This window comes from Heloderma suspectum, chromosome 10 (genome assembly GCF_057233095.1).
Source record: "Heloderma suspectum isolate Gila_16-S chromosome 10, 16-S_ref, whole genome shotgun sequence".
In the NCBI taxonomy this organism is placed as follows: domain Eukaryota; kingdom Metazoa; phylum Chordata; class Lepidosauria; order Squamata; family Helodermatidae; genus Heloderma; species Heloderma suspectum.
The window spans coordinates 7,067,818-7,093,466 of record NC_139467.1 but is presented as its reverse complement, the minus strand read 5'-3'; the positions used below and the strand labels follow the sequence as shown (position 1 = coordinate 7,093,466).

The window sequence follows — 25,649 nt, the reverse complement described above, 5'->3', positions numbered from 1 at the left end:
CCCCAAGAGTCTGGAGCTACAGTATGCTGATGTTTTGGATATTTCTGGTATTTTTAGCCCTGCCCCCTTTTCCCTTCAGTCCTGCCCACCATTAGAATGCAGCTCCCAAGAGGTTCTCTGAAATGGAATTTGACCCTCGGGCTGAAAGAGGTTCTATAGCCCTGGTCTATGAAGTATGAGGGCTAGAAACCTCTTTGCTTGGGGGGACAAAAAAGACTGCAGAATTTATTCCATCTCTAAAAGCCCTGAAATTGTACAGGCTGAGGCGCAGTTGTGACTGAGGCTTCCCTTCAGTTGTGACTGAGGCTTCCCAGAGGCTTCCTCTGGGCTTCCCTTCTGCTAGCTAGCCTGATGTACACATTTCCTTGAATCCCACTGCACAACTTACCAGAAACTTTTTTATTGAGACTAATAGATAAACACATAAAAGAGAAAGGGGACCCCTCTTTCTCTACATGACAATGGCTGCAAGTTTATTGTATGCACAAAAGTGGAAGAATTAAACAATACCAACTGTGAGTGAGTGGATCATGAAAATGATGGTGCTGGCAGAGATGGCAAAACTTACTATTATAATTAAAGAAGGATCAACAACTAAACTTATGTTAGATTGGAAACCTTTTATAGAATGCATACAAGAAATAGAGAAAAATGATATCTATGTTTGCGGATTTTGAACTTTGGGTTGGTTCTCTTTTTGTTCTTGTTAAAATTAGGAGAGAAATGAGATAATGTCTGTGACCTCAATGTATGATATACAACTAAGATAAGAACTAGAGAATAATAATAATAAGTATTTGTTGTGTAAAGGGAGCCAAAGGTAGATACCTTACACGTAGCCAAAGGTAGATATCTTACAATCTTAAGAGCTATTTTACTGTATGTGTATTGTGTGTTTATGTTGTTGTTGTGTGTGTTTTAAATAAAAAAAATTAAAATAAAAAAAATCCCACTGCACAGCTTGCAATAACTGAGTTGGAATCATAGAATCATAGAATAGTAGGGTTGGGCCTACAAGGCCATCAAGTCCAACTCCTGCTCAATGCAGGAATCCAAGTCAGAGCATCCCTGACAGGTGGCTGTCCAGCCTCGTCTTGAATGCCTCCAGCGTGGGAGAGACCACCACCTCCCTAGGGAATTGGTCCCATTGTCATATTGCTCCAACAGTTAGGAAGTTTTCCCTGATGTTCCGTTGGAATCTGGCTTCCTGTCACTTGAGCCCCTTATTCTGTGTCCTGCACTCTGGGATGATCGAGAAGAGATCCTGGCCTTCCTCTCTGGGACAACCTTTCAAGTACCTGAAGAGCGCTATCATATCTCCCCTCAGTCTTCTCTTCTCAAGGCTAAATATACCCAGTTCTTTCAGTCTCTCCTCATAGGGCTTTGTATCCAGTCCCCTGATCATCTTTGTTGCCCTCCTCTGAACCCTCTCCAGTTTGTCTGCATCCTTCTTAAAGTGCGGTGCCCAGAACTGGACACAGTACTCCAGATGAGGCCTAACCAGTGCTGAGTAGAGGGGAACTAGTACTTCCCGGGATTTGGAAGCTATGCTTCTATTGTTGTTGTTCAGTCGTTCAGTCGTGTCCGACTCTTCGTGACCCCATGGACCATAGCACGCCAGGCCTTCCTGTCCTGCGCTCTCTCCCGGAGCGTGCTCAAGTTCATATTCATTGCATCCGTGATGCTATCTAGCCATCTCATCCTCTGCCGTCCCCTTCTCCTTTTGCCTTCAGTCTTTCCCAGCATCAGGGTCTTTTCCAGAGAGTTTTCTCTTCGCATTAGGTGGCCAAAATATTGGAGCTTCAGCTTCAGTATCTGTCCTTCCAATGAGCACTCAGGGTTGATTTCCTTTAGGATGGACTGATTTGACCTCCTTGCAGTCCAGGGGACTCATAAGAGTCTTCTCCAGCACCACAGTTCGAAAGCATCAATTCTTCGGCGCTCAGCCTTCCTTATAGTCCAGCTCTCACAGCCATACATTACTACTGGGAAAACCATAGCTTTGATTAGACGGACCTTTGTCGGCAAGGTGATGTCTCTGCTTCTTACTATGCTGTCTAGGTTGGCCATAGCTTTCCTCCCAAGGAGCAAGCGTCTTTGAATTTCATGGCTACAGTCACCGTCTGCGGTGATCTTGGAGCCCAAGAAAGTAAAATCTGTCACTGCTTCCATTTCTTCCCCTTCTATATGCCAGGAAGTGATGGGGCCAGATGCCATGATCTGAGTTTTTTTAATGTTGAGTTTCAAACCAGCTTTTGCACTCTCCTCTTTCACCCTCCACAAGAGGCTCTTGAGATCCTCTTCGCTTTCTGCCATTAGGGTGGTATCGTCTGCGTATCGGAGGTTGTTGATAATTCTCCCAGCAATCTTAATTCCGACCTCTGATTCATCCAACCCGGCATTTCTCATGATGTACTCTGCATATAAGTTAAATAAGCAGGGTGACAATATGCAGCCTTGTCGTACTCCTTTCCCAATTTTGAACCAATCGGTTGTTCCATGTCCGGTTCTTACTGTTGCTTCTTGACCCTCGTACAGGTTTCTCAGGAGACAGGTAAGGTGGTCTGGTACTCCCATCCCTTTAAGAATTTGCCAGAGTTTGTTGTGATCCACACAATCCAAGGCTTTAGCGTAGTCAATGAAGCAGAAATAGACGTTTTTCTGGAATTCTCTTGCTTTCTCCATGATGCAGCGAATGTTGGCAATTTGATCTCTAGTTCCTCTGCCTCTTCGAAACCCAGCTTGTACTTCCGGTAGTTCTCGGTTCGCATACTGCTGAAGCCTAGCTTGTAGGATTTTGAGCATCACCTTGCTGGCATGTGAAATGAGCGCAATGGTGCGGTAGTTTGAACACTCTTTGGCGTTGATGCTTCTATTAATGCAGCCCAAAATAGCATTTGCCTTTTTTGCAACCACATCACATTGTTGGCTCACATTCAGCTTGTGATCTACAACAATTCCATGAAGTAGTTACATGCAATTACTTCAGTTCTACATCATTTGGCCTTTTCCAGGGTCCCTTTTATGACTTCTAACATTGATATCCTAGCTTTTTCAGTACAGCTTCCAAGGTGGTTTACAGCCACAGTTTAAAACAATGACATAGTAATGTTTCTATTTAGTTAGTTAGGGTGTAAACTTATGCAGGTTAGGCTGAAAAAAGTCCTACAATTCCCAGCAAGCCTAAGCCAGCATAGCTACTGGAGGGATGCTGGGAGCTGTAGGACCTTTCTCTGTCTAAACATGCATAGGATTGCACTCTTAGTTATATTTATAAGTCACCTATAAAACATATAATGCAGGATTCATTCAATTTTAAAACAGAATGAAATACAAAGTTCTAAAAAAAATGCAATACAGTATAAAACCAACACATGATAAAAATACAAAATTGCATCAAAGCCAGCATGATTAAAAAATGCAGTATAAAACCAATCTGATAAAATACAGTGACAATGAGATAAAACCAGCCATGAAATAAACAGGAGTTAAAAACCACCAACATAAAATAGGAATTAAAATGTGTATAATGCAGCACAAACGTACACAGCAACATCAAATCACAGCAGCACCAAAAAAAATAACTTCAAAATAAGCTGACCAGAGAGTAAAATAATTCATATGTCATTTTCTCCTGTTCCCTTTTGCAGGAGGTCAGCCTTGGACTCTGCCAGTTCAGAACCCTTCCATGAGGATGTTGGCAACCCATTTGATCAACCAATAGATGTAGGTTCTGTGCAAGGTAATGCATTCCCCCCCCCCCCCCCAGTAAAGTATTCTTGAGTGCTTTTTGCTCTAGGGCTCACTGTTACTTGTAATATCCCTTGTACTATGTAAATATAAACTGGTAATTCACAAATATAAATATAATCTGCAAATTAAGTGCTTAAAAGGCAGCGGATGGATCAGCGACCTATTATTTAATTGATTAACAGCCATAATATTAAATTGCAATATCAATCTTGTGAGAGATCAGTTTGAACATAAAAAGCTGGATCTCTGTTGTGTCCAGCGAAGTGTAGCCGGAGTGCACAGTGTAGCCGGAGTGCACAGGAGCACAGCACTGGGAGTTTTGATTAACAGGGAGATGAGGTCATTTCTCTCTCTCTCTCTCTCTCTCTCTCTCCCCCCCCCCTCACACACACACACACACACACACACACCAGAATTCCCCATTCCCTCTCAGTTCAAATGCAATCCTCACAGTAGCTGGAGGGAAATGGATTTTCCCAGCCGCAATATTTTGTTGTGAGCTGTCCCTGTGGCCAGGCAAAATGCAAAGTATTTGGGGGTAGTTTGGTCTTGAGGGCAATTACAAGCCATTAGCCATACAAAAGACCTGGTGTAGAAGGAGATGAAAACTGCTAGAACTGGTTTGTTGAGATGGATCGGCACAGCTGCCTGGATTTTGGACTCTCCTTGGGGCATGCTACGGCCACCGTGAGCCCCTGCGCTTCAGAATTTACCACTATGCCACTGTTTGTGTCTCATCTGTTCCTCTGTCAACTCGTCTCCCCCAAACCAGCTTCTACAAGCCCTCCTCTGGTTTTCTCTGGTGGCACCTCGAATCCAGTCCCAGATACAGGAAGCGGGCCCAGGAGCTCACGGACCCCGGCTGTGAACGTTCGAAGGAGACGGAGTAGTGGCAGGAAAAACCCTCAGAGGTGGGATTCTAAGCAGTCTTTCTACCATGGGAACAGGGTGGAGATAGGAAAACTGTGTTGTATTTGCAGATTTGAACTTGAAATTTTGAGGTTCTTGCCTACCAGCCTTCCCCAGCCTGGTGCCCTCCAGATGTGTTGGATCACAGCTGGCTGGGGGTCATGGGAACTATAGTCCAACACATCAGGAGGGCACCAGGTTGGAGATATCTGTGACCTATAGACTAGCTAATCAACAAGACAAATTGCAGACAATATTGATTAGCTGGTCTGTAGATAACAGCCACCCCCCACCTGGTACCTTCCAGATGTGTTGGACTACAACTCCCATCATACCGGGCCAGCATGGCCAATTCGACACATTTTTATCATGTCTTCATCCTGCTGAGCTTGGGGTGGCATGCATGGTTGTCATCCCATTTATATCCTCACAACGATCCTGCGAGGGAGGCTAGGCTGAAAGCAAGTGGCTGCCCCAAGGTCACCCAACGTTATGGCTGAGCAGGGCTTTAAGCCTTGGTGTTCCTGTTAGTTTAAGCACTGTGCAACACTACCTCTCGTAATGGAAGTGTGTCTCTCCTCCACCCCCTTTAGGGCCGCCACCTGTTTTTTTCCTGGAAGAACTCATGATCCAATGGATGAAGCAATCCCCAGAACAGCACCTTTGTGCTGGGAAAAGCTGTACTAGTTGAATTTCTGCCTGTAATGAAGCATAGAACTTCTCTGCTTATTTAGAATCCTCTTACCCCTTCTTGTGTATTTCTCCCTGTGTTTTTTGCTTCTCAAACTGTACTATAGATGCTGCGATAAATCAGCACCAGTTTTTAGAGTTGGCATCAGATTAATTATTAGAAGTATTATTTATTCAATTTATAACCTGCCTATACTCTATACAAATACTCTAGGCAGCGTACAGAGTTAAAAATAATTTAACAAAAAATCCAACAATAAAAACAACACAGCATATAAACAGTGTGTAAAAGCCAAGAGGAACAAGAATTCTACAAGGGGGAGGCCTGCTGGAATAATAGTCTTTAATTCCTGCCTAAAAACCTTCAAAGAGGTCAGCAGGTACATTTCAACTGACATATGGTTCCACAACTGAGGGGCGGAATAGGTCCTCCGGCATGTGGCTGCCAATCTCACATTAGGCAGCCGCAGCAGAGAGCCCTCAGATGACTTTAGGCAGTGGACTGGGATGTAGGGGAGGAGGCGCTCCCTAAGGCACCTTGGACCTAGACTGTGTAAGGCCTCGACGTCCGCATTTATTTATTTATTTAAACATTTCTATCCCACCCTATATCATTAAGATCTCAAGGCAGCATACAGATAAAATCAATTTAAACAGTATAAAACAATAAATAATTTAAACACCTAAAAACATACTAAACTATTAAACAAGCTAATACCAGTTAAAATCTAAAACAATAAAACAGTTAAAATAATGTGCTAGAGAATACATTTAGCCCTCAAAGGCTTTGGTAAAAAGCCATGTTTTTACTTGGCGTCGAAACAAGACCAATGTCTGCGCCAATTGGGCCTCCAAGGGGAGGGCATTCCACAACTGGGGTGCCACAGCAGAGAAGGCCCTCTCCCACGTCCCACCATAGTGTATGTCTCGTACTGGTGGGATGAAGAGGAGGGCCCCTCCAACAGATCTCAGTTCTCGGGCAGGCATATATAAGGAGGGTCTGCACTTAGGTTTGGGAGCCCTGGATTCAAACTGTACCCCTGCCATGGAATCGCCCATGAAGCCATGGGCAAGTCACAATGTCTCAGCCTCAGGTCCTACATCTGTAAAATGGCAATAGTAGCAGCCTCTCTAGCTGGCCTAATGGATTCATACCAAAGGGCATAGGGTTCTGTTTCCTACTGCAAACAGCCAGCGACCTCTGGATGCTTTCAAACATGTCAGTTGCCGAGTGGCCCTGCTTGGTCCTAGCTGGTACTTTCAAGGTAGACGGTCTCTGAACATGGAGGCTTCATTTTGCTCTTCTAATTTACACAGCCATTGATAGAACTCTACTAGCTTGTACCATCGGCAAAGCAAGTTATTGTGACTGCTTCCCTATCTCCTCTTTCTTTTCAGGAAACCCTCCATCCGCGCATCTCCCTGCTGCTCCCCGACCTCTTTTGAACGGAAGGACACGGGGCGCAAGTCTTTGCGCATCTTCTCCCACAGCAGCAAAGGACTGGTGAGTCCTTCAGAGGCGAGAGACTCCTGCATCCTCCGAGGGCTGCAGTTCTGCTCCCGCGGCTCTGCACATCCCATTCCAAGTTACAGGGGGCAGCAAAGTGCTGGTGACGAGTCAGCTGCAAATGGTTCTCTCTAGAATCCTAGAATCATAGAATAGTAGGGTTGGAAGGGGCCTACAAGGCCATCTAGTCTAACCCCCTGGTCAATGCCGGAATCCAAGTCAGAGCATCCCTGACACGTGGCTGTCCAGCCTCGTCTTGAATGCCTCCAGTGTGGGAGAGCCCACCGCCTCCCTAGGTCATTGGTTCCATTGTCGTACTGCTCTAACAGTCAGGAAGTTTCTCTTGATGTTCAGCCGGAATCTGGCTTCCTGTCACTTGAGCCCATTATTCCGTGTCCTGCACTCTGGGATGATGGAGAAGAGATCCTGACCTTCCTCTCTGTGACAGCCTTTCAAGTACTTGAAGAGTGCTATCATATCTCCCCTCACTCTTCTCTTCTCAAGGCTAAACATGCCCAGCTCTTTCAGTCTCTTTTCATAGGACTTTGTTTCCAGTCCCCCAATCATCTTTGTTGCCCTCCTCTGAACCCTCTCCAGCTTGTCTGCATCCTTCTTAAAGAGTGGCGCCCAGAACTGGACACAGTACTCCAGATGAGGCCTAACCAGTGCTGAGTAGAGGGGAACTAGTACTTCCTGGGATTTGGAAGCTATGCTTCTATTAATGCAGCCCAAAATGGCATTTGCCTTTTTTGCAGCCACATCACATTGTTGGCTCACATTCAGCTTGTGATTGACAACAACTCCAAAATCCTTCTCGCTTGTAGTGTTGTTGAGCCACGTGTCCCCCATCTTGTAATTGTGCATTTGGTTTCTTTTTCCTCGGTGCAGAACTTGGCATTTATCCCCGTTAAATTTCATTCTGTTGTTTTCTGCCCAGCGCTCCAGTCTATCCATATCACTTTGAATTTTGTTTCTGTCTCCCAGGGTATTAGCTATCCCACCCAATGTTGTGTCATCTGCAAAGTTGATCAGCATTCCCTGCACCTCCTCCTCCAAGTCATTCATAAAAATGTTGAAGAGCACTTTGCCCAGGACTGAGCCCTGTGGTACCCCACTCATTACCTCTCCCCAGTTTGAGAAGGTCCCATTGATAAGCCCTCTTTGAGTCCGATTCTGTAACCAACTGTGGATCCACTGGATCGTTGTTTCATCTAGCCTACTTTGAGCTAGTTTGCTCATCCGGATATCATGGGGCACTTTGTCTAAAGCTTTGCTGAAGTTCAGGTATATGATGTCTACAGCATTCCCACGGTCCACTTGATCAAACAATGAGATCAGATTCGTCTGGCAGGATTTGTTCTTGACAAATCCATGTTGGCTTCGAGTAATCACTGCATTGTTTTCAAGGTGCTTACAGATGGATTGCTTTATCATCTTCTCCAGAATTTTCCCAGGGATTGATGTCAGACTGACTGGTCTGTAGTTCCCAGGTTCCTCCTTTTTACCCTTTTTTGAAGATAGGGACAACATTAGCCCTCCTCCAGTCATCTGGCACTTCCCCTGTCCTCCATGATTTCTCAAAGAGAATTGACAGTGGTTCTGAGAGTTCCTCTGCCAGTTCCTTTATTCCTCTAGGATGCAGGTCATCTGGCCCTGGAGATTTGAACTCATTCAAAGTAATTAGGTGTTCCTTGACCATATGCCTCTCAAGCTGCAGTCCTGCCATTTCAGCCTGTACTTCACCTTTGCCAGTGGAGTCATAGACCCTCTTTTGGGAGAAGACTGAGCCAAAGTAGGAAATGAGCACCTCTGCCTTTTCTTGGTCATCTGTTATCGTTTTGTCATCCTTATTTAACAGCTGAACAACCATTTCTTTCCTCTGTCTTTTACTATGCACGTAGCTGAAGAAAGCCTTTTTGTTGCTTTTAGCATCCCTCGCTAACCTCAGCTCGTTCTCAGCTTTAGCCTTCCTGACGCCATCCCTGCAATTCTTTGCTACCTGCCTGTACTCTTCCTTTGTTGCTTGGCCTTCTTTCTACTTCCTATATGTGTGCTGTTTTGTTTTCAGGTCATCTCTAAGCTTTTCTTAGCTTTTCTCTAATCTCTAAGCCACATTGGCTTCTTCTGTTGTCTTCCACCTTTTCTTCTTGTTGGAATTGTTTGTGATTGTGCCTTGAGAATTTCCTTTTTAAAAAGCCCCCACCCATCTTGGACTCCTTTTCTCATTAGAGTCGCTTGCCATGGGACCTTACTGATTATTGTTCTGAGTTTATGAAAATCAGCTTTCCTAAAATCCAGGGTGCATGTTTGACTACACTCAGCTTTTGCTTCCCTTAGAACCAAGAACTCAAGTACAACATGGTCGCTTTCCCCATGAGTTCCTGTAACTGCTACTTTCTCCACTAAGTCATCTCTATTGGTTAGGATCAAGTCAAGGATAGCCAATCCTCTAGTTTCTTCCTCTACCTTCTGTAGGAGGAAGTAATCCGCCACACAAGTCAGGAATTTCCTGGAGTGGCCATGTTTTGCAGAATTTGTCTCCCAACGAATATCGGGGAAATTGAAATCCCCCGTTACTACTTCATCATGCTTCCTTGAAACATTGGCTATTTGCTTTTCAAAAGTTTCATCCTCGTGCTCTCCGTGATTGGGTGGCCGGTAGTGGACTCCGACCACCAGGTTCCTTTTATTCTTTGCTCTATTTATTTTGATCCAGATGCTCTTGATGGGGCTACCAAGCTCATCCTCCTGTATTTCTGTGCAGAGATATGTATTTTTCACATACAGTGCAACCCCACCTTCCTTTCTGTTCCTCCTGTTCTTTTTGAACAAGTTATATCCTTTAGTTGCGGTATTCCAGTCATGGGAGTCATCCCACCAAGTCTCAGTTATACCTATCAAGTCATAATTTCCCTCTTGTATTAAGAGTTCAAGTTCGTTCTGTTTGTTTCCCATACTCTGGGCATTAGTATATAGACATCGAAGACCATGTGCTTCATAGTCTGGCTTTCTTCCTACATGTGTCTGAAGACTATTATTTGGTGCTATTAGAGCTGTTCTCTCCGTTGCGGTGCATGAGCCTTCGTCCATTGTTACCCCCAACTTTACATCTCCCTTCCCCGTAGGATCCAGTTTAAAGCCCTCCTGATGAAGTTCTTCATGCTGTGGCCAAACACATTCTTCCCAGCCTTTGTGAGGTGCAACCCGTCCCTTGCCAACAGCCCATCTTCCAGGAAGTATAGCCTGTGGTCCCAGAATCCAAATCTCTCACGTCGGCGCCACCTTCATAGCCAGTCATTCACCCGGAGTATTTTTCTTTCCCTTTCTATTCCTCTTCTAACTACTGGAAGGATGGATGAGAAAACTATCTGGGCCCCAGAGTTCTCGAGTTTCCTTCCCAAAGCTTCAAAGTCTGACGTGATTTCTTTGCAGCTCCGCTTGGCGGTATCATTTGTTCCCACATGGATGAGAAGAAAGGGATACCTGTCAGTGGGCTTTATGAGTGCAGGCAACCTTTCAGTCACATCTCTAATCCGTCCTCCTGGGAGACAACATACCTGGCAAGTCCATGCGTCTTCGCAACATACTTGGGTCTCGGTCCTACGCAGCAAGGAGTCTCCCACTACTACTACCCTTCTTGTTGTAGGCCTGGGTTTCATCACCTCTGCTTGACTGACCTTCAGCCTCTTGCTCACTCACATGCAGATTCCCCTGTGATTCTTCCTCTGCAGGCTGTCCTCCGGTCTCATCCTCAAGTACCTGGAATTGGTTCCACAGCTCCACTGCTTCCACTGGAGCAGAGTGGCGTCTAGTTCTTCTTCTCCTAACTGTCACCCTTTTCCAAGGAGTATCCTCTACTGCATTTTTCCTCACCTCAGCATTTCCCACTTCGGCCTCAGCTTGCTGTTGCTCTTCAAGCTTCTGGTCTTCACTTTGCTGCTGTAGTTCCCCCATTCTGTCCAAGAACTCTTCGTGTTCTCTTATTCCCCGGAGGGTCAACAGTCACCGCTCCAGTCCTCTTACTTATTCTTCCAGCAGGGTGATCAGCTTGCGCTCGTTGCAGGTGTGGGCCATGTTGTTCTCAAGCAAGAAAACAAACATTGCACACATCTTGCAGGTCACCACCACTGGAGAGTCTTGTCCTTCCATAGCCTCTTTCCCTTTTGAGTCTAGCTTTCTGATTGTTCTAGACTAGCCTGTGCCTGCTCCTCTACTCAGTAGAGGTTAAAAGCAGAGTCCCACTGGTGTGGAAGTGTTTGTTACAAGACAAATAAATGAAAAAAAAAAGTTTGTTAAAAAAGAAGAAAAAATGTTAGGGGCCTCCCCCTTGACCTCCCCTGCCGAACTCCCCTGGTCGACTCCTGTTTGCTCCCCCTGTTTGCTCTATTTGGTCGCTCACTCTCTGGGAGCTTGCTTGCTTCTGTAGTCCCTGGACTAGCTGGAGCAGCTTCCTCTGCTCTGCTCTGCTCTGCTCTGCTCTGCTCAGCTGGGAGGCAGGAAACAGACTGAAGCTTCCTGCCCACAGCTGCTGGGAGTACTCAGGCCACACACACAATTCAGTTGGAGCTCTCAGGAGCACCTGGTGAGCTCACAGCCACTCTCGCATCTCTCTAGGCTGCCGGGAGCAGGAGGGGCAGAACTCCTTCAGCCCGAGGGACAAATTCGATTTCAGAGAAGCCGAACTCCAGTAGCGGGTGGGACTGAGGGCAAAATGGGGTGGGGCTAAAAATACCCCCAGACCACCTAGCATATTGTCACTTAAAACACTTACTGCCAGTGACTAAGCCTTAGGAGAGGCATTTCAATCTTTTGGAATGGAGGGAAAGACGGCATAGAAGATGGGAAACAAGCAAACAACTGGTTTGGGGGTGAAAGGGGGGGGTGTCAGGGGAAGGGGGCATGGCCCCCTGGGGACCTGGCCCCCAGACTGGCCCCCCAGGTCTGACGTTCTGGCCCCCCAGGTCTGAGGTTCTGGCCCCCTGCTCTGGGCCTTCACCACATGTGACCATAGAGACTAAAAAAAGGTTACATGCTCGCCCAGGCTGAAGTTTGGTGAAAACTAAATGCCACCATTGTCTGTACCATTATAGGGGCCAAGTAAAACATCAGGAAGAAACATCTGGATCTTGATGATGTCTTCGTAACCTTTTAGCTGGTCCTAATTAATGTGTTTCCCTGCTGTTACTCTTGGGATTTTTTTACCCAACAAAGCGACCTGCCATTTTTTAATCTGTTGGCCCAAAGTTTTCTATGGCTGTGGAGTGGTCTTGCTCTGTCCTTGGGCATCTCTGTGGTGAAAATCTGATCTACTTAAAAGAACGGGAAACCAATTTTAGACCATAAATGGTCCTAAAGGCTGCATTGGGGTTGTACTGCTTTACCTAGAACTCATTAGCTATATTTTATTCCAGCTCAGAGGTTCTTAGTCAGGGCTGGCATCAGGGCTGGCCCGACCATTAGGCAGAGTGAAGCACTTGCCTCAGGCAGCAAATGGGGCGGGGGGGGGGGTGGCAGTGAGGCATTGGAGGACAGAGCTGTGAATGCTACCCAGCCTGCCCTGTGTCTTCTAAGACAGCTTGCTGCCCTCCGGATGCTATCAGTTGCTAGTGCTGAAGGAAGATTCAACTGCGAGTCCAGGCCAGTTGGAAAGGGGGGGCACCATCTTTTCCTTTGCTTCAGGCAGCGAAATATCTTGGGCCAGCCTGGACAGCATCAAGGGCAGGCTCCAGCAGTGGCCCACCGGCTAGATCCCCCTGGACTCGCTCCTCCTCTTCACCACTGCAGTCTGCTTGTTCACCTGCCTCTCGCTCTGGCCCAGGCAAATGAGGGAGGAGCAGGAGATGCCCTGGCCTCCTTGCTCCCCGGCTCTCTGCCTGTCAAGCAGGCAAGTGGTGGCAATGATGAGACAGAGGAGGAGGAGCAAGAGCGGCCGGTGACCATGGCGGTGAGAAGGCCGACTTGCTGAGGGAGGGGCCCTCTGAGGGTGCCTTGCCCAATGGCCCTCAAAAACCTGTACTCCATGTCTGGGCCGGCCCAAGGTATTTTGCTGCTGGAGATGAAGGGCAAAATGGTGTTCCCTTCTCATTCCACAGACAGAAGCCAGCTGGACTGGCTGGCGAAACTCTCTTCAACGCTGGCAGTGGGATAGTGTCCTCTGCCACGCCTGAGGCAGCAGGCTAGTTTAGGGGGCCAAGGAGAGGTTGTGTGGCATACACTGCCCTGTCCCCCAACAGAAGTGGCGTTCAGGAGGAACGGCCAGGCGGGTGCCACGGCTGCCTCCCAGAATCTGCTGCCTGAAGCAATCGCCTTGGTCTGCCTAATGGTAGAGCCGGCCCTGCTCGGTATAGCTTGCACCATCTTTGTGGTCTAGCGACCTGGTGATTTTTCAACTATACGAGAAAAAGCTGTGTTTGTATGGTGGTGGTTTATCTCATCTCATCAAGAGCTTAAAACCTCAGTGCTGAGTGGCTTTTTGTCCCAGCCCCTACCTTGGTAGCAGTGTACTGGTGTAAAAACATGAAATAATAGACTGAGAATGTATCACTGGATTCTTTATTGGTTCCTCTTTTCTTTCCTCTCCCCAGCAGTCACTTCCTGTCTCTTCCAAAGCAGCGGAACCAAGCGGCTGGCTTTTGATGAAGAAGATGGTGACGGGGGCGCTGGAAGGCCCAGCATCCCAACAGAGAGGGCCCCGGCTACAGTCATACAAACCCAAAGGAAGCGAAGCAGGTACAGTCACTCAATTGGACTTGCTGGTTCCTGGGCTGTGGAGGTTCCTGGCTGTCTAATACTTATATGGCAAAGGAGAGAAGTTCAGCAGGTACTGGAACAATGAGAGGACTTCTTGCTGCAAGGCTAGGGATGATAAATGGAACTTAGTGGCTTCTGTCCTCCAGAGCCTAGTGCAGGAGCGGAAGAGGCAGCCAAACTAAGGGAAGGGGTCACATAGGTGTGGGTGACCCTTTTCCAACCTGGCACCCCCCCAGATGTGTTGGACTACAGCTCCCATCACCCCAGGCAGCTGATGATGGGAGTTGTAGTCCAACACATCTGGAGGGTGCCAGGTTGGGGGAGGCTATTCTAACCAGTACATCACACTGGCTTTCACCAGATATGCAGCGTTTGCTTGGGAGGTGAGGCTTGAAATTGCCTAGGGTGCAAACCCCCCTCCCCCGCCGCTCTCGTTCCAACACCAAGGGGGAGAGGCCTCTTCCTTGCGCCCGCTGCGATAGAATATATCAGTGGAGGGAGTGGCTCCAATGTCAGTGGGGTCGTGAATCTGCTCTGGGTTTCAGTCACAACCAGTCAGAACTCTAAAGGAGCTCTCCAAAGTGCAGAGCTAAAAGATAGCTCCTCTAGAGTTCTGACTGGTTCTGACTGAAACCCAGAGCAGATCCACTGCCCTGCTGACATCGGAGTCACCAGCCTTCACTGAAATATATATATTCATTCTGGCTCTCTCTCCCTTTTCCCTTTCTCCTTGTCCTCCAGTCTCAGCTCTCCTGTCCCTGCAAAGAACATGGGAACCATCTTGCTGGATCAGGATAACATCTAGCTAGTCCAGCAAGTTGTTGCCAGCAGCGGCTTGCCAGGTAGCTCTTTGGGAAGCTTGCAGGCAGGGCATGAAGGCAACCCCCCCGCTCCCACCAGCCCAGTTGTTTTCCCCCACTGTTTGGTAGTCAGAGCTAGATTGCCTCTGTCCACCACCCAGCTTTCCAAGGTAATGGCCATTCATAGACTTAACCTTCACGAAATGCATGGATTCAGTGAGAGGCAGTGTCATGTAGTGGTTAGAACCCTGGACTAGGGCTAGAGTGACCCGGCTCAGTTCCCACTCAGCCTTGAAGCTGGCTGGGTGACCTTGGGCCAGGTAAACATTTTCTCAGCCTAACCTACGTCCCAGGGTTGTAGGGAGAAAATGTGAGAGAACGGAGAACCACATATGCTACCCTTGGACAAAGAGGTGGATTAAAATGTAACACCATCCATTTCTCTCACTCTGCCATTGCTATATCATGAGGCACTGAATCCCACGGAGCTGAGCCCTGCGCCCAGTTCTTGGGCATGGGATTTAAACCTACAGTCCTAGGACCGCGCGTTGAATTGATGGCGCTGTAACTGAAGAGCAGCTTACTGTTGTTTAAAACTACAGAGGGTCCTGTGGCACCTTCCAGACCACCGAATCCCTTGGGCAGGAGCTTCTTGGACCCTGGAGCCCCGTTGCCCAGATGGCCTGTGCCAGAAGTGGGTTTCAGCCCACAGAAGCTCATCCCTCAGTGAATGAGCGGGTGCCACAGGACTCCATGCAGCTACAAGGGACTAAACAAGGCTACCCCCTCTGGATTTGAAAAGAAGTTTATAAATTCATAAAATACACAAAATCCAACAATCAACAGGAACAAGACCCAGGCAGGCGATGGCATTACATTCATAGAAACATGGACTAGAATCCAGTCACATCAAAACGAGTCCTTCCAAATTGGTCCATGGGTATCATAGAATAGTCATAGAGGAGTAGGGTTGGAAGGGGCCTACAAGGCCATCGAGTCCAACCCCCTAGTTAGTTGGAGGTCTTCATTGCATAGCTACAGTTCTCATACAGTCCATAAAACAATACCGGTTACTGGCAAAGGAGTCTGTGTCCTGCTGCCCTCTTAGCATCCTTACTTGACTCTTTGCTTTTCTGCAAGTATAATCCTTCAAATAAGTATTATTATTTTTAGGATCTCTGATCCAGCTGTCCAGCGAAAACACTTATGCTCCTACCTGTGCAAACCCAGAGGTTCCACATGCTGCGAAGTGTAAACCTGGTATTGGTCCAAGCCCCCGCTTGGGTGATGTCATCTCTGGGCACCACGAGCTGGATTTAGATGCCCAGCTTGGAAGCGGAAGGCTGTTGGATAAGACTGAGGCATTGGCAGGGGAGATGAGGCCATTAGCTCCCTCAACCACCAGGCACCGCGGGGTTCTACGCCGATCAATAAGCTGGCCGGAAGAGCTGTCGGTGAGGGATGCCACAGAAGAAAGGGCAATGGATTTCTATCTAGATGATGCACCCATCGCTCTCGGAGGACATGAGGCCCAAACATCCGGCCTAGCTGAGCCACCTAGATCTAGTGTGGAAGTCATAGTGGCAGGCATGAGACAACTGGGCATCCCTGCCATGTGCGTCACGCTGGCAGACAGCTGTGAGGCTGGCTGCCTGGAGGACAAGGGGCTGAGCAACCCACCCCGGAGCCCGCTTCCCCCCAAGCCAGGCCTGTCTGACGCCCGTCTCTCTCTTGCCGGCCAGCTCCGCCGCCTCAGCGAGGGACCCAAAACCGGCCTGAAACGCCTAACCCTCAACTTTCAGCGCAGCTCGTGGCAGCCTGACAAAGGGCTGAGTGCAGGGAAGCTCAGCCCTCCAAAGCGCAAAGGGGGGCGCCGATTTGGCCGCTCCATCAGCCATGAAAGTGGCCTGCCCTTGCAGGCTGGTCAGGAGGAGGGGCTCACCAGGCAGACCGGCCAGGCAGCAAAGAGGGGCACCCCCATGCAGCCCTCCAGGAGCCCCTTGCAGTCCTTCAAGGCCTACGGGCGGCAAATCTTCATAACCCGCAAGAACATCGTGATGTCCTTTGCCGGGCTGCGTGGGAAAAGGGAGGAGCCGAGCCCCGACCAGAGCACCTGTTAGGGGGAGAAGGCCACCTCTCTCCCAAACTGTTCTTGGGAGGAATACAGCCCCTGGCCAACTGACATCCTCTGGATCCAGACCAGAACATGGCCTGGTAATAGCCAGCCTTTCAGCCTGCTCAGATTACGGTTGAATCCCTGGCTGCTATGACACGTGAATGGACCAGCTCGGACTTTGGTTTCCCACATCCAGGGTCGTTGTGTCTCCTTGTAGCTTTTGGCACAAAGCTGGGTGTGGGGGATTGCTATGGGTGCTCGAGTTATGCAAAGATCTTGATGATAGTTGAAACCACGGGCCGTGCCACCCCCATGACCTTTCTAGTGGAGGCTGGTAGCTCTGATGGCAGTGGGCCAGTGAATCCACTCCAGGTTTCAGCAGTACCAGTCTGAACTCTAAAGGACTGTCCAAGGTGCAAAGGACCTTGGATAGCTCCTGTAGCATTCTGACTGGTTCTGAGTGAAACCCAGAGCGGATTCACTGTCCACTGACATTGGAGCAACCAGCCTCCACTAAACCTTTCCTAATGTTGATACCAATCCTTCCATCCTGATGTCCCAAGTGAATTTCCACGGTTTTCCTGCCCTCTACACCTTCTATTCTTGCGCAACATTTTGTATAAAGCCTCCTCTTGATTGTGGATGTTAAAAGCATGTATTGAGTCATCTTTTCTCACCCCCACCCCACCCTCACTCCCCCAGATCAGCCCCTGCTAGCAGCCTCAAAACAGCTGACGTGTGTTTTTGTATTTTATCCCATAGTATTATTCCCTATTGACTTACGAGGATTATGGCATTGAAGGACAAATTCTGGTGCAGCAAGCGAGGACTTTAAAATCACTGTTTGGCTTCTCAAAACTGCTGCTGACTTGCAGCTTACAGCAAATATGTTTCAGTTCTCCTCCCATCCCATCCCCCAAATTACTAGTCGTGGGATACGACTCAAAAGAAGATTCTCCGGGCCCGTTCTGCGTATCATAGACCAGCCTTCCCAACCTGGCGCCTTCCAAATGTGTTGGAGTAAACTCCCATCATCCACAGCCAGCATGGCCCCTGGCCATGCTGGCTGAGGATGATGGGAGTTGTAGCCCAACACATCTGTAGGGCAGCAGGTTTGGGAGGGCTCGTTTTAGACCTTTTCGTTTGGTCCAGGGGTGTTTGTGTGTGCTGTTTCTTCATTCCCCCTCTAGGGGGCAGTCAAGGACCTCCTTGGTTTCCAATACCCTGTATTTTTAAAAAACTTTCTGAAGTGTGCGTTTGCATCTTATGTGCCTTTTTCTAATCCTAACACTAAATAATTAAAAGCAAGAAATACCACGTGGTTGCTGTTCTTTTAAATTACACTTTTAACTCCTTGGCATGTTTTAATTTTTAGCTTTCCTTTTAATTGACCTGCAGTTTTCATTTGTCTTTTATTAAGGGCTGGTATTGCTAACACAAAAGCAAGGCTGGGCAGACTTTAGGTTTACAGGGTCTACTTTTTCCCCCTACTAGAACCCAAGATCCACCAAATGGACCTAAATGAAAAATAAAGGCTCAGGGGCCAGATGTACGCTTAGGATTAAGGAACAGGTTACCTCTGAGCACATGATCATCTCACAAATTGGTTTTGCGTAGAAGAACTGAGCTCACAGTTCTTTCATTCACAGACTCACTCCTGGTTTCCACCCTGGCATTCTTCATTTCAGTGTCCTGTTTGGGGTGGAGGAGCCTTTTTCGTTTGTTGCGGTTAAACCATTGGAAGTCAAAAGACAGAACCTCTCGCCAGTCATCTACAAATCGCCTGGAGACTGCCTGTGTTCTAGAATACACCAAACACTCTTAAATGACATATTCCTCCTTAACATGTTTTCAATTATTAAGTTTCCTTTTAAATGCCCTACAGTTTTCATTTGTCTTTTATTAAGGGCCAATATGACCACGCTGGAAGAGTTATATTGGAGGGGAAATTTTGATTCTGTTCTGGGTGAGTTAGCCCCTCACAGGTGCAGGTGCCATGAGCATTCTAAAGATGACGAGGGCTGACGTTTCTGTTGCTGTTTGAAACAACGAGCTAAATCTTGGGCTGCTGCAAAGTCCAAATAATTCATTTCTTTCAGTAGCAGTTTTGCCAGGATCTCTCTCTGGACCAGGTTTTTAAAAGCTGGCCTTCCCTTATGCCGCATAATTGCCCGGCTCTTCCTTTGTTAATTAACTTCACTGTAAAAAGAAAAGAAAATATTAAATCAGTTTAATATTCTGGGTCTATAAAAAGCTTGAGTACGGTACTGTAATTTCTTCCTCTGCTCTTTTGGTCCATTTTATTTTCTCACACTGAAAATAATGGATTAAAAAGAAACTTATGTAACTAGCCGTCCTGATCCAAGTGACAAATATTTAAGTGTTTCATTATCGGCCAAAATATTTTGGATTGGGAAAATACTTTTAACAGCAACCTGGATGTTTTTGTGTAAATTCTGTGAGGGTGGAAGCTGGCATGATATCAAAGATGCTATAATGAATAATTTGGTGTCGAGCTGTGTTGCAGTGCCAAAGAGAAATCCAAAATAGCTGGCTAGTGTCTGTCAGATGCAGGAGTGTGCAAGCTTTGCAGATTCACAGGATGCTTTAGCACCTACACCAGAAAGTTCCACATTTGCAGCTGGAAAATCGCATTCTTGGTGGCAAAACTATTCTTGTTAAACCGAAGTATATATATTAACCAAATGGGTATTTCCTTTTTAGTTTACAGGTGGGCGAAATAACCCCTGCAGGCCAAGGCATAGAGGCTGTGGTTAATTTCTCGATTTCATGCTATGATTACTGCTGCTCTAATTGCTCTACATTTCTATGGTGCTTTATAAGTGTACCAAAGTGGTTCATATACAAGAATGCCAGAACTGCTTACAGCAGCCTTCTGCAACCTGCTGCCCTCCAGATGTGTTGTACTGCAACTCATGCAGTCCAACACATCTGGAGGGCAGGCGGTTGGAAGAAGGCTACCTTACAGCAACTGTACAGTGTGGGGCTGAGTCATCCCAGGGGGTTATAGCATCTCTTAGGGCAGCTACATTCTGTGCTACTACAAGAGCAAAGCTCTAGTGCAGGTTTACAACTGGTTTAGCAGCCGTTCCCTCTCTTCAGAGAACCTTGGGAAGCTGTAGTTTCATAGGTGTCAGAGAAAGCTCAGCGCCATAGGAAAACTACATTTCCCAGGATTCTATAGGTGAAGACTGGATGGTGAAACTGGCATGAATCCAATATATGTTTACGGTGCAGATGGGTCCCAAGGCACCAGCCTGTTCAAGTTCACGCCTGCTGTCTTCTCCCTAATCCCAGTGGTGGGCAAGGTTGCTCAGCCGTGATGGTGGTGAAATGCATTCTGTCCATGCTCAGAATGTTTCCTGTTCTAGCAACAACTTCCTAGATGTTGTTACACAGCCTCAGAGCAACAGGCTCAAGGGCTGGTGGCCGGATGTCCTGCCCCCGGCTGAGGCCTTCATCAGGTCCTGGAGAATGGGGATCCCAAGGGGAGTTCCTACGTCATGCATGCAGAGCGTGAGCCCTGCTAGGGACAGAAGAAGTTGACTTATACTGTGTCATGCCACTGGCCCAGCTGGCTCAGGGCCAAACTGTACCTCACAGCCTGTAGCAGCTCTCTCAGGCAGCCTTCCCAAAGGTGGGGCTCTCCAGAAGTGTTGGACTACAGCACCCAGCAAATCCAACATAAGTCTACTTTGAGTAGACCCATTGAAATGAATGGGCCTGTTAGTCATGCTGAACTCAAATCCCATTTATTTCAATGGGTGTACTCTAAGTAGGTCTTATGTTGGATTTTTTACCAATAATATCCTAACGTATGCATTTGTATGTGCATTTCAATACATTTTTTTTTCTTTAGCTGAGACCTATATCACAACACTGGGAGAAATGCAAAAACCAACAGATAGCTATTTTCCAATCTTGGCCATGCTGATGGGAGCCAAGGTCCAAAACATCTGGCTGGGGGAAGCTCTTCTAGGATTTCAGATGGGGGGGGTGTCTTTCCAGCCTTACTTGAAGATGCTGGGGATTGAACTTGGGATGGTCTGCATGCAAAGCAGGGCCTGTAACCCTGAGCTGCAGCCCTTCGCCTATTGCTGCTGTTCTATGGTGCTTGCTGGGAGTGAGCCATGCATGCAAAATATTCCCCCACCCCGGAAAAAAATTTACCTTTCCTTTGGTCTGTGTTTATATTTAACTTTCCTGCCACCTGCATGACAGTGCAGAATTTAAAACATTTCCTATGGCTTCTGTTCGTCTGGTGTCGGCTACTGATCTTGCTAATATGGCTGTGTCTATCAAGACTTTCACCTTCAGCATTTCTGTGCATCCCCACAACAACACCTTCAGAGGTGAGAAATTAGGACTATATTATCAACTGCTTTGAATTTTAGCTGCCTGTCTGGAATTTTCTACTCCTGGCTACGGGCCAGAGCAGGAGCCTAGAAAGCCAGGACAAACATTTGCATTCAGCAATATTTCCTTTCTACATCCTATAAGATGCTGATGGTTTGGTTTTTTAAGTACCCTTTGAGGCACTCTGTACATGCTCAAAGGCAGTGTGTCCTTAAGTTAATTATTTAAGGGACAGAGAAACACTTTTCCATCAGCAGAAATAGCCTGATGCAATCCTATACACACTTATGGGGGAGCACACCCCATTGAACTCAAATACAAAGATATGCATCCTAGGCTCTCCACTGAGTGTTATGGGAAAGAACCCAGGTGACTGGGCTGATCCTTCCTAGAGAGCTCGACTGGTCCAACCACTAGGCCTCCTTGCCCCTGAATCGCAGGTGGAACCCCTATTTTCACATCATTCCTGGTTCTAGGTCCACGAAATCAATCAGGCTGAGATATCTTCCAGGCGTTTTGTAAGGAATAGTCAGAGAACACAGCTGAGCTGAAGTGATATATGAACACATCATGTTTAATAATAATATACTTCTAAAAGCTTTTTACTTTAAATGGGTTGTGCCTGTTAAAAGGGAGATGCCCCCTTTCAACATGTCACACCTCTCCTAAGGGAACTGCACTGGCTGCCTATCTGTGACTGGGCCAGGTTTAAGGTTCTGTTACTGTTGTATAAAGCCCTAAACAACCTGTGACCAGGATATCTGAGAGGGCACCTTCTCCCTTACCAGCCTGCTGGGTCACTGAGGTCATCAGCTGGTGGTTCCAGATGGACCTGAAGTCCATTTGGAGTCCACTTGGAATAGAGTCTTCAGTGTAGTGGCTCCCGCTCTGTGGAACTCCCTGCCTGTTGATGTCAGGCAGGCACCAACATTTCGTTCTCGACTCCTGCTGAAGACTTTATTTATTTATTACATTTCCATACTGCCCAATAGCTGAAGTTCTCTGGCCAATTCACAACAATTAAAACCTCAAAATGCATCATAAAATACGAGTTTAAAACTATAGTATAAAAGTACAAACCCAAATAAATCCTAGCAGCAATGCAGACATTTAAAATACAGTAACAGATTTAAAACATTTAAACAAAGCCCTCCCTGACTAACCAACCAGCCAGTTTTATTGGCACATTTTGATTTTAAAGATTTTAATTCTGTATTTTGATTATTTTCTTCTTATTGGTCACTGCCCAGGAATTTCTTTGAATGTAGAGTGGTATATAAATCTCGTAAATAAATTAAATACAAAGGACCCTTTGTCCTTGCTGGATCAGACTTAACGGTCCTGTCTGCCCCACTCCAACAGCAGCTGTTCAGCCAGTCTAAGGAAGCTGGCAAGAAGCTGGCTTGAAGACAGCCGCTTTGCTCCAGTCTGAGATAGACTGCCACTGACCCATGGAGGTTCCATTGTGCTATGATGGCTTGACAGAGCTCTCGAAAACTGAATATTGAGTAGATCAGAGGAGAGGAGGCAACCTGGTGGCATCTCACGGTGCTTTGGATTACAGCTCCCACAATCCCTGCCCATTGGCCGTGTTGGCTGGGGCGGATGGGCATTGCAGTCCCAAACATCTCCCTCGCAGCTTCTCTTCTTCCAAGCACCTTTCGTCCCGATCACCCTTTCCTCTCCTCTGCTTTTCCTCCGCCCGCCTCCCCCCCCCCGCTTGCCTTCCGAGGGGCGGTCTGGGGGCGGGCACCGGCTGGCTGGCTGGCGCTGTTTCGAGCCGGGACGCTCCGTTAGTGTCTCCGCGGCTCCCGGCAGCTGCGAACGAGCCAAGCCGGGCGGCCCCCTCCGCCCTCCCCGCAAGCAAAGCGTAGCGAAGCGCCCCCAGCCCAGCCCAGCCCAGCCATGGCCGAAGGAGGCGGGGAGGGAGAAGATGATGTGCAATTTCTCCGGACCGTAAGTCGGGGGCGGGGGGTGAGCAGGGAAAGGAGGAATGAGAAATTGGGGGGGGGGGAGAAAAGCAGAGGAGAAAGGGAAGGAAAGAGAGAGAGGAGAGGAAGGAAGGGGGGGGGAGAAATTGGAGCGGGGGGGAGGAAAGAGAGAGGAAGGAGAAACCAGAGGAGAAGGGACTGGAAAGCAGAGATCTGGGAAGGAGAGAGGCGCGGGGAGTTGATTTAAGGGGAGATGAGGAAGCAAAAAAAGCCGGGGGGGGGGAGGGAGGAAGGAGCAAGGGGATGCAAAGGGGGGGGGAGGGAGGGTGAAGGGTCTGGAGCAGGGGAGGGGGGACTGGGACACGCGGGGAGGGGCGGCAGGTTCGGGGAAGGAAGAGAAAGGGGCCCCGGCGAAGAGTCAATAGGGAGAAAGTTGGGGGCTCACACCGGGGCTGGGGCTGCGGCTGGACAGCACGCGAAGGGCAGACCTGCCGGGGCGGGAGCGCGAAGGCAAGCAGGGCCTTGCGCAGCGATGGGGCTCCAAGCGCAAAGTTTGATGCCGAAGGGGCGGGCGGGGAGGAGATGCCGGAGGAGCGCGAGGCAGAGCCGCCCACGGGCCGGGCCGGGCCGGGCCGGGCTGAGAGGGGCACTGGCGGCGTCTGGGCGAGCTGGCAGGGGAAGGGGCGACCCCCTGAGGAGCCCCGGTTAGGTGGCTCTGGGTTTTACCTAAGGAGCAACCCCCAGGCTGGACTCCTGCGTTACCGCCGGCCCGCTTGCGTAGCCGGCGCATGACACTTCTTGACCCGTTTCATTAATTTAGGGGGCAGCCCTAGGCATGTGGAGGCCGAAAAAAGCCCCACAACTCCCAGCACGCCCCAGCCACCTGGCTGGGGCATGCTGGGAGTTGTGGGGCTTTTTTTCGGCCTCCACGTGTCTAGGGCTGCCCCCTTAACAGATTTATATACCGCGTAGTCTCTAAACAGAGAAGAACCCTTTGCTTAGGGGTTTTTGGGGTGGGGTGGCAGGAAGAACCAGTGCATGATTTAGAAACGTCTTCAAAGGGCGAAATAGCAAAGGGAGGTTTGTTTTTTTGATAAAATATGGGTGCTGGATTTGGAGTTTGGGACACTGTGGGCCTTAAAATAAGTGCGGTCCATAGGCGTCTTGAGTGCTGAGGATTCATTAAACTCGCAAAGCGATATTCAGACAGCCTTGAGTAATGTGGGGGAGACAGGGCAGGGCCCCCTCTTCCCCCCTCCAGTCCTCATCTCTGTTCTCCCCCCACAGAGCAGGGCATGGGGGTCTCTTGCCCCCCTTCTCTCTCCCTGGGGCTCAGCAGGAACTAAAATTAGAGAGAGTCCTGTTGTCGGTGGGACGTTAGCCACCAGTCTGCCTGAGAACAGGTGGTGTCCACAGTCAGGGCTTTAGTGGAGAGTAGGGTTGGATTAGACCCAGTTCCTCTCTTTCTTCTCGCCCACTCCCCACCAGTATGAACCTGAAGGAGAAGGGTATCAGTGGCGACTAGCCCTGATGGCTCTTTGCTACCTCCTGTATGACAGGCAGTATGCCTACATACACCAGTTGCTGGAGAACCTGGGCGGGAGGGTGCTGTTGCACTCTTGTCCTGCTTGTGGGTTTCCTGTGGGCAGCTGGTTGGCCGCTGTGTGAACAGAGTGCTGGACAGGATGGACCCTTGGTCTGATCCAGCAGGGCTCTTCTTATGTTCTTAACCCAAGACATACGAAGGGCCCTGCTGGATTTTGGATCAAAGCTCTGTCTAGTCTAGCATCATTAGCCGGGGATGATGGAAGTTGTAATCATATCTGGAGGGCACCAGATCGCGGGATTCATCATCATGGCTAACAAATTGGGTACAGGCATATATCTTCCATGGATCTCTTTGCCCCAAAGGCTGTCTGGTCCCAGTATCTAAACAGATTCTCTCTGAGAGGTTCTGATCACTGTAATTTCTCCATGATGTGGGAGGCCATTTCTGTCTGGCCCTGAGAGGTCTGTATTGCAACGTGTGTGTGTGTGTGTGTGTGTGTATATGAGAGAGAGAGAGAGAGAAGGAGAAAACATGCAGATGCTGGGTTCTGCATATTGAGCGTGCAAAAGACTAAATGTGCAAAGAGCAGACACACCTAAAAGTGTGCTGTGTGTTCGGTGCACATACGCCCTTGGCCAGTGTGGGGTTAATGCTGATCCTTCCTCTGGACAACCTCTCCAATTGCTAACCTTTATTTATCCTGGGGCTGACAGCTGAGTGCCATTCATCACAGGCCTGGCATCTCAGGTTTAGGGAGGGAGTTGCAGGCGCCTCCCTTCTCGCTGCAGCAGGGGTCAGGCAAAGGTGTTTGCTTTGGGGGGGTTGCTTCCTCAGAGGGTTAACCCAGGTCTGGAGGGGGACAGACAAATTTATTTATTTATTTATTTAAGATATTTATATACCATATCTAGAACGGATTTCGGAGTGGTAAACACACACACAAAAAAAACAGTAAAAGAATAAAAAGATTAAAACACCACATTAAAATTATACTTGTTTAAAAACACAATGCCACTGAAGACCGTAACTGGTCAATTAAGGAATGCCTCCTGGTACGGTGCTGTTTTCAGGAGGTGCCGGAAACAACGCAGTGTGGGTGCCCGCCTGACCTCCAGGGGCAGGGAATTCCAAAGAAAGGGGGCCACCATGTTGAAGCCTCTTCTCCTGGTGGACTCCAGTCTCCTGGTGGACTCCAGTCGATGTGGTCTTGGGTGGCAGGCTGGGCGCACAGGTGAGGTGGGGAGGAGACCTTCTCTTGCTCCCTGTT

General features: G+C 48.3%; 2 protein-coding genes across 2 annotated transcripts in view; both read left to right on the top strand.

The window, feature by feature from the left end:
• LOC146337566 (uncharacterized) overlaps nucleotides 1-17,835 on the top strand; it is a 41,549-nt gene extending 23,714 nt beyond the window's left edge. Inside the window, exons 9-15 of the mRNA XM_084816290.1 lie at nucleotides 3,651-3,742; nucleotides 4,526-4,664; nucleotides 6,751-6,856; nucleotides 10,895-10,922; nucleotides 13,093-13,181; nucleotides 13,444-13,588; nucleotides 15,583-17,835. Coding sequence (XP_084672416.1) covers nucleotides 3,651-3,742; nucleotides 4,526-4,664; nucleotides 6,751-6,856; nucleotides 10,895-10,922; nucleotides 13,093-13,181; nucleotides 13,444-13,588; nucleotides 15,583-16,529 — 1,546 coding nt within the window. The 3' untranslated portion in view covers nucleotides 16,530-17,835. The remainder of the gene's footprint in view (nucleotides 1-3,650; nucleotides 3,743-4,525; nucleotides 4,665-6,750; nucleotides 6,857-10,894; nucleotides 10,923-13,092; nucleotides 13,182-13,443; nucleotides 13,589-15,582) is intronic.
• Nucleotides 17,836-22,802: 4,967 nt separating this feature from the next.
• The window catches only part of RYR1 (ryanodine receptor 1), a 173,182-nt gene continuing 170,335 nt past the window's right edge, over nucleotides 22,803-25,649 (top strand). The window contains exon 1 of the mRNA XM_084814879.1: nucleotides 22,803-22,858. Coding sequence (XP_084671005.1) covers nucleotides 22,808-22,858 — 51 coding nt within the window. The 5' untranslated portion in view covers nucleotides 22,803-22,807. The remainder of the gene's footprint in view (nucleotides 22,859-25,649) is intronic.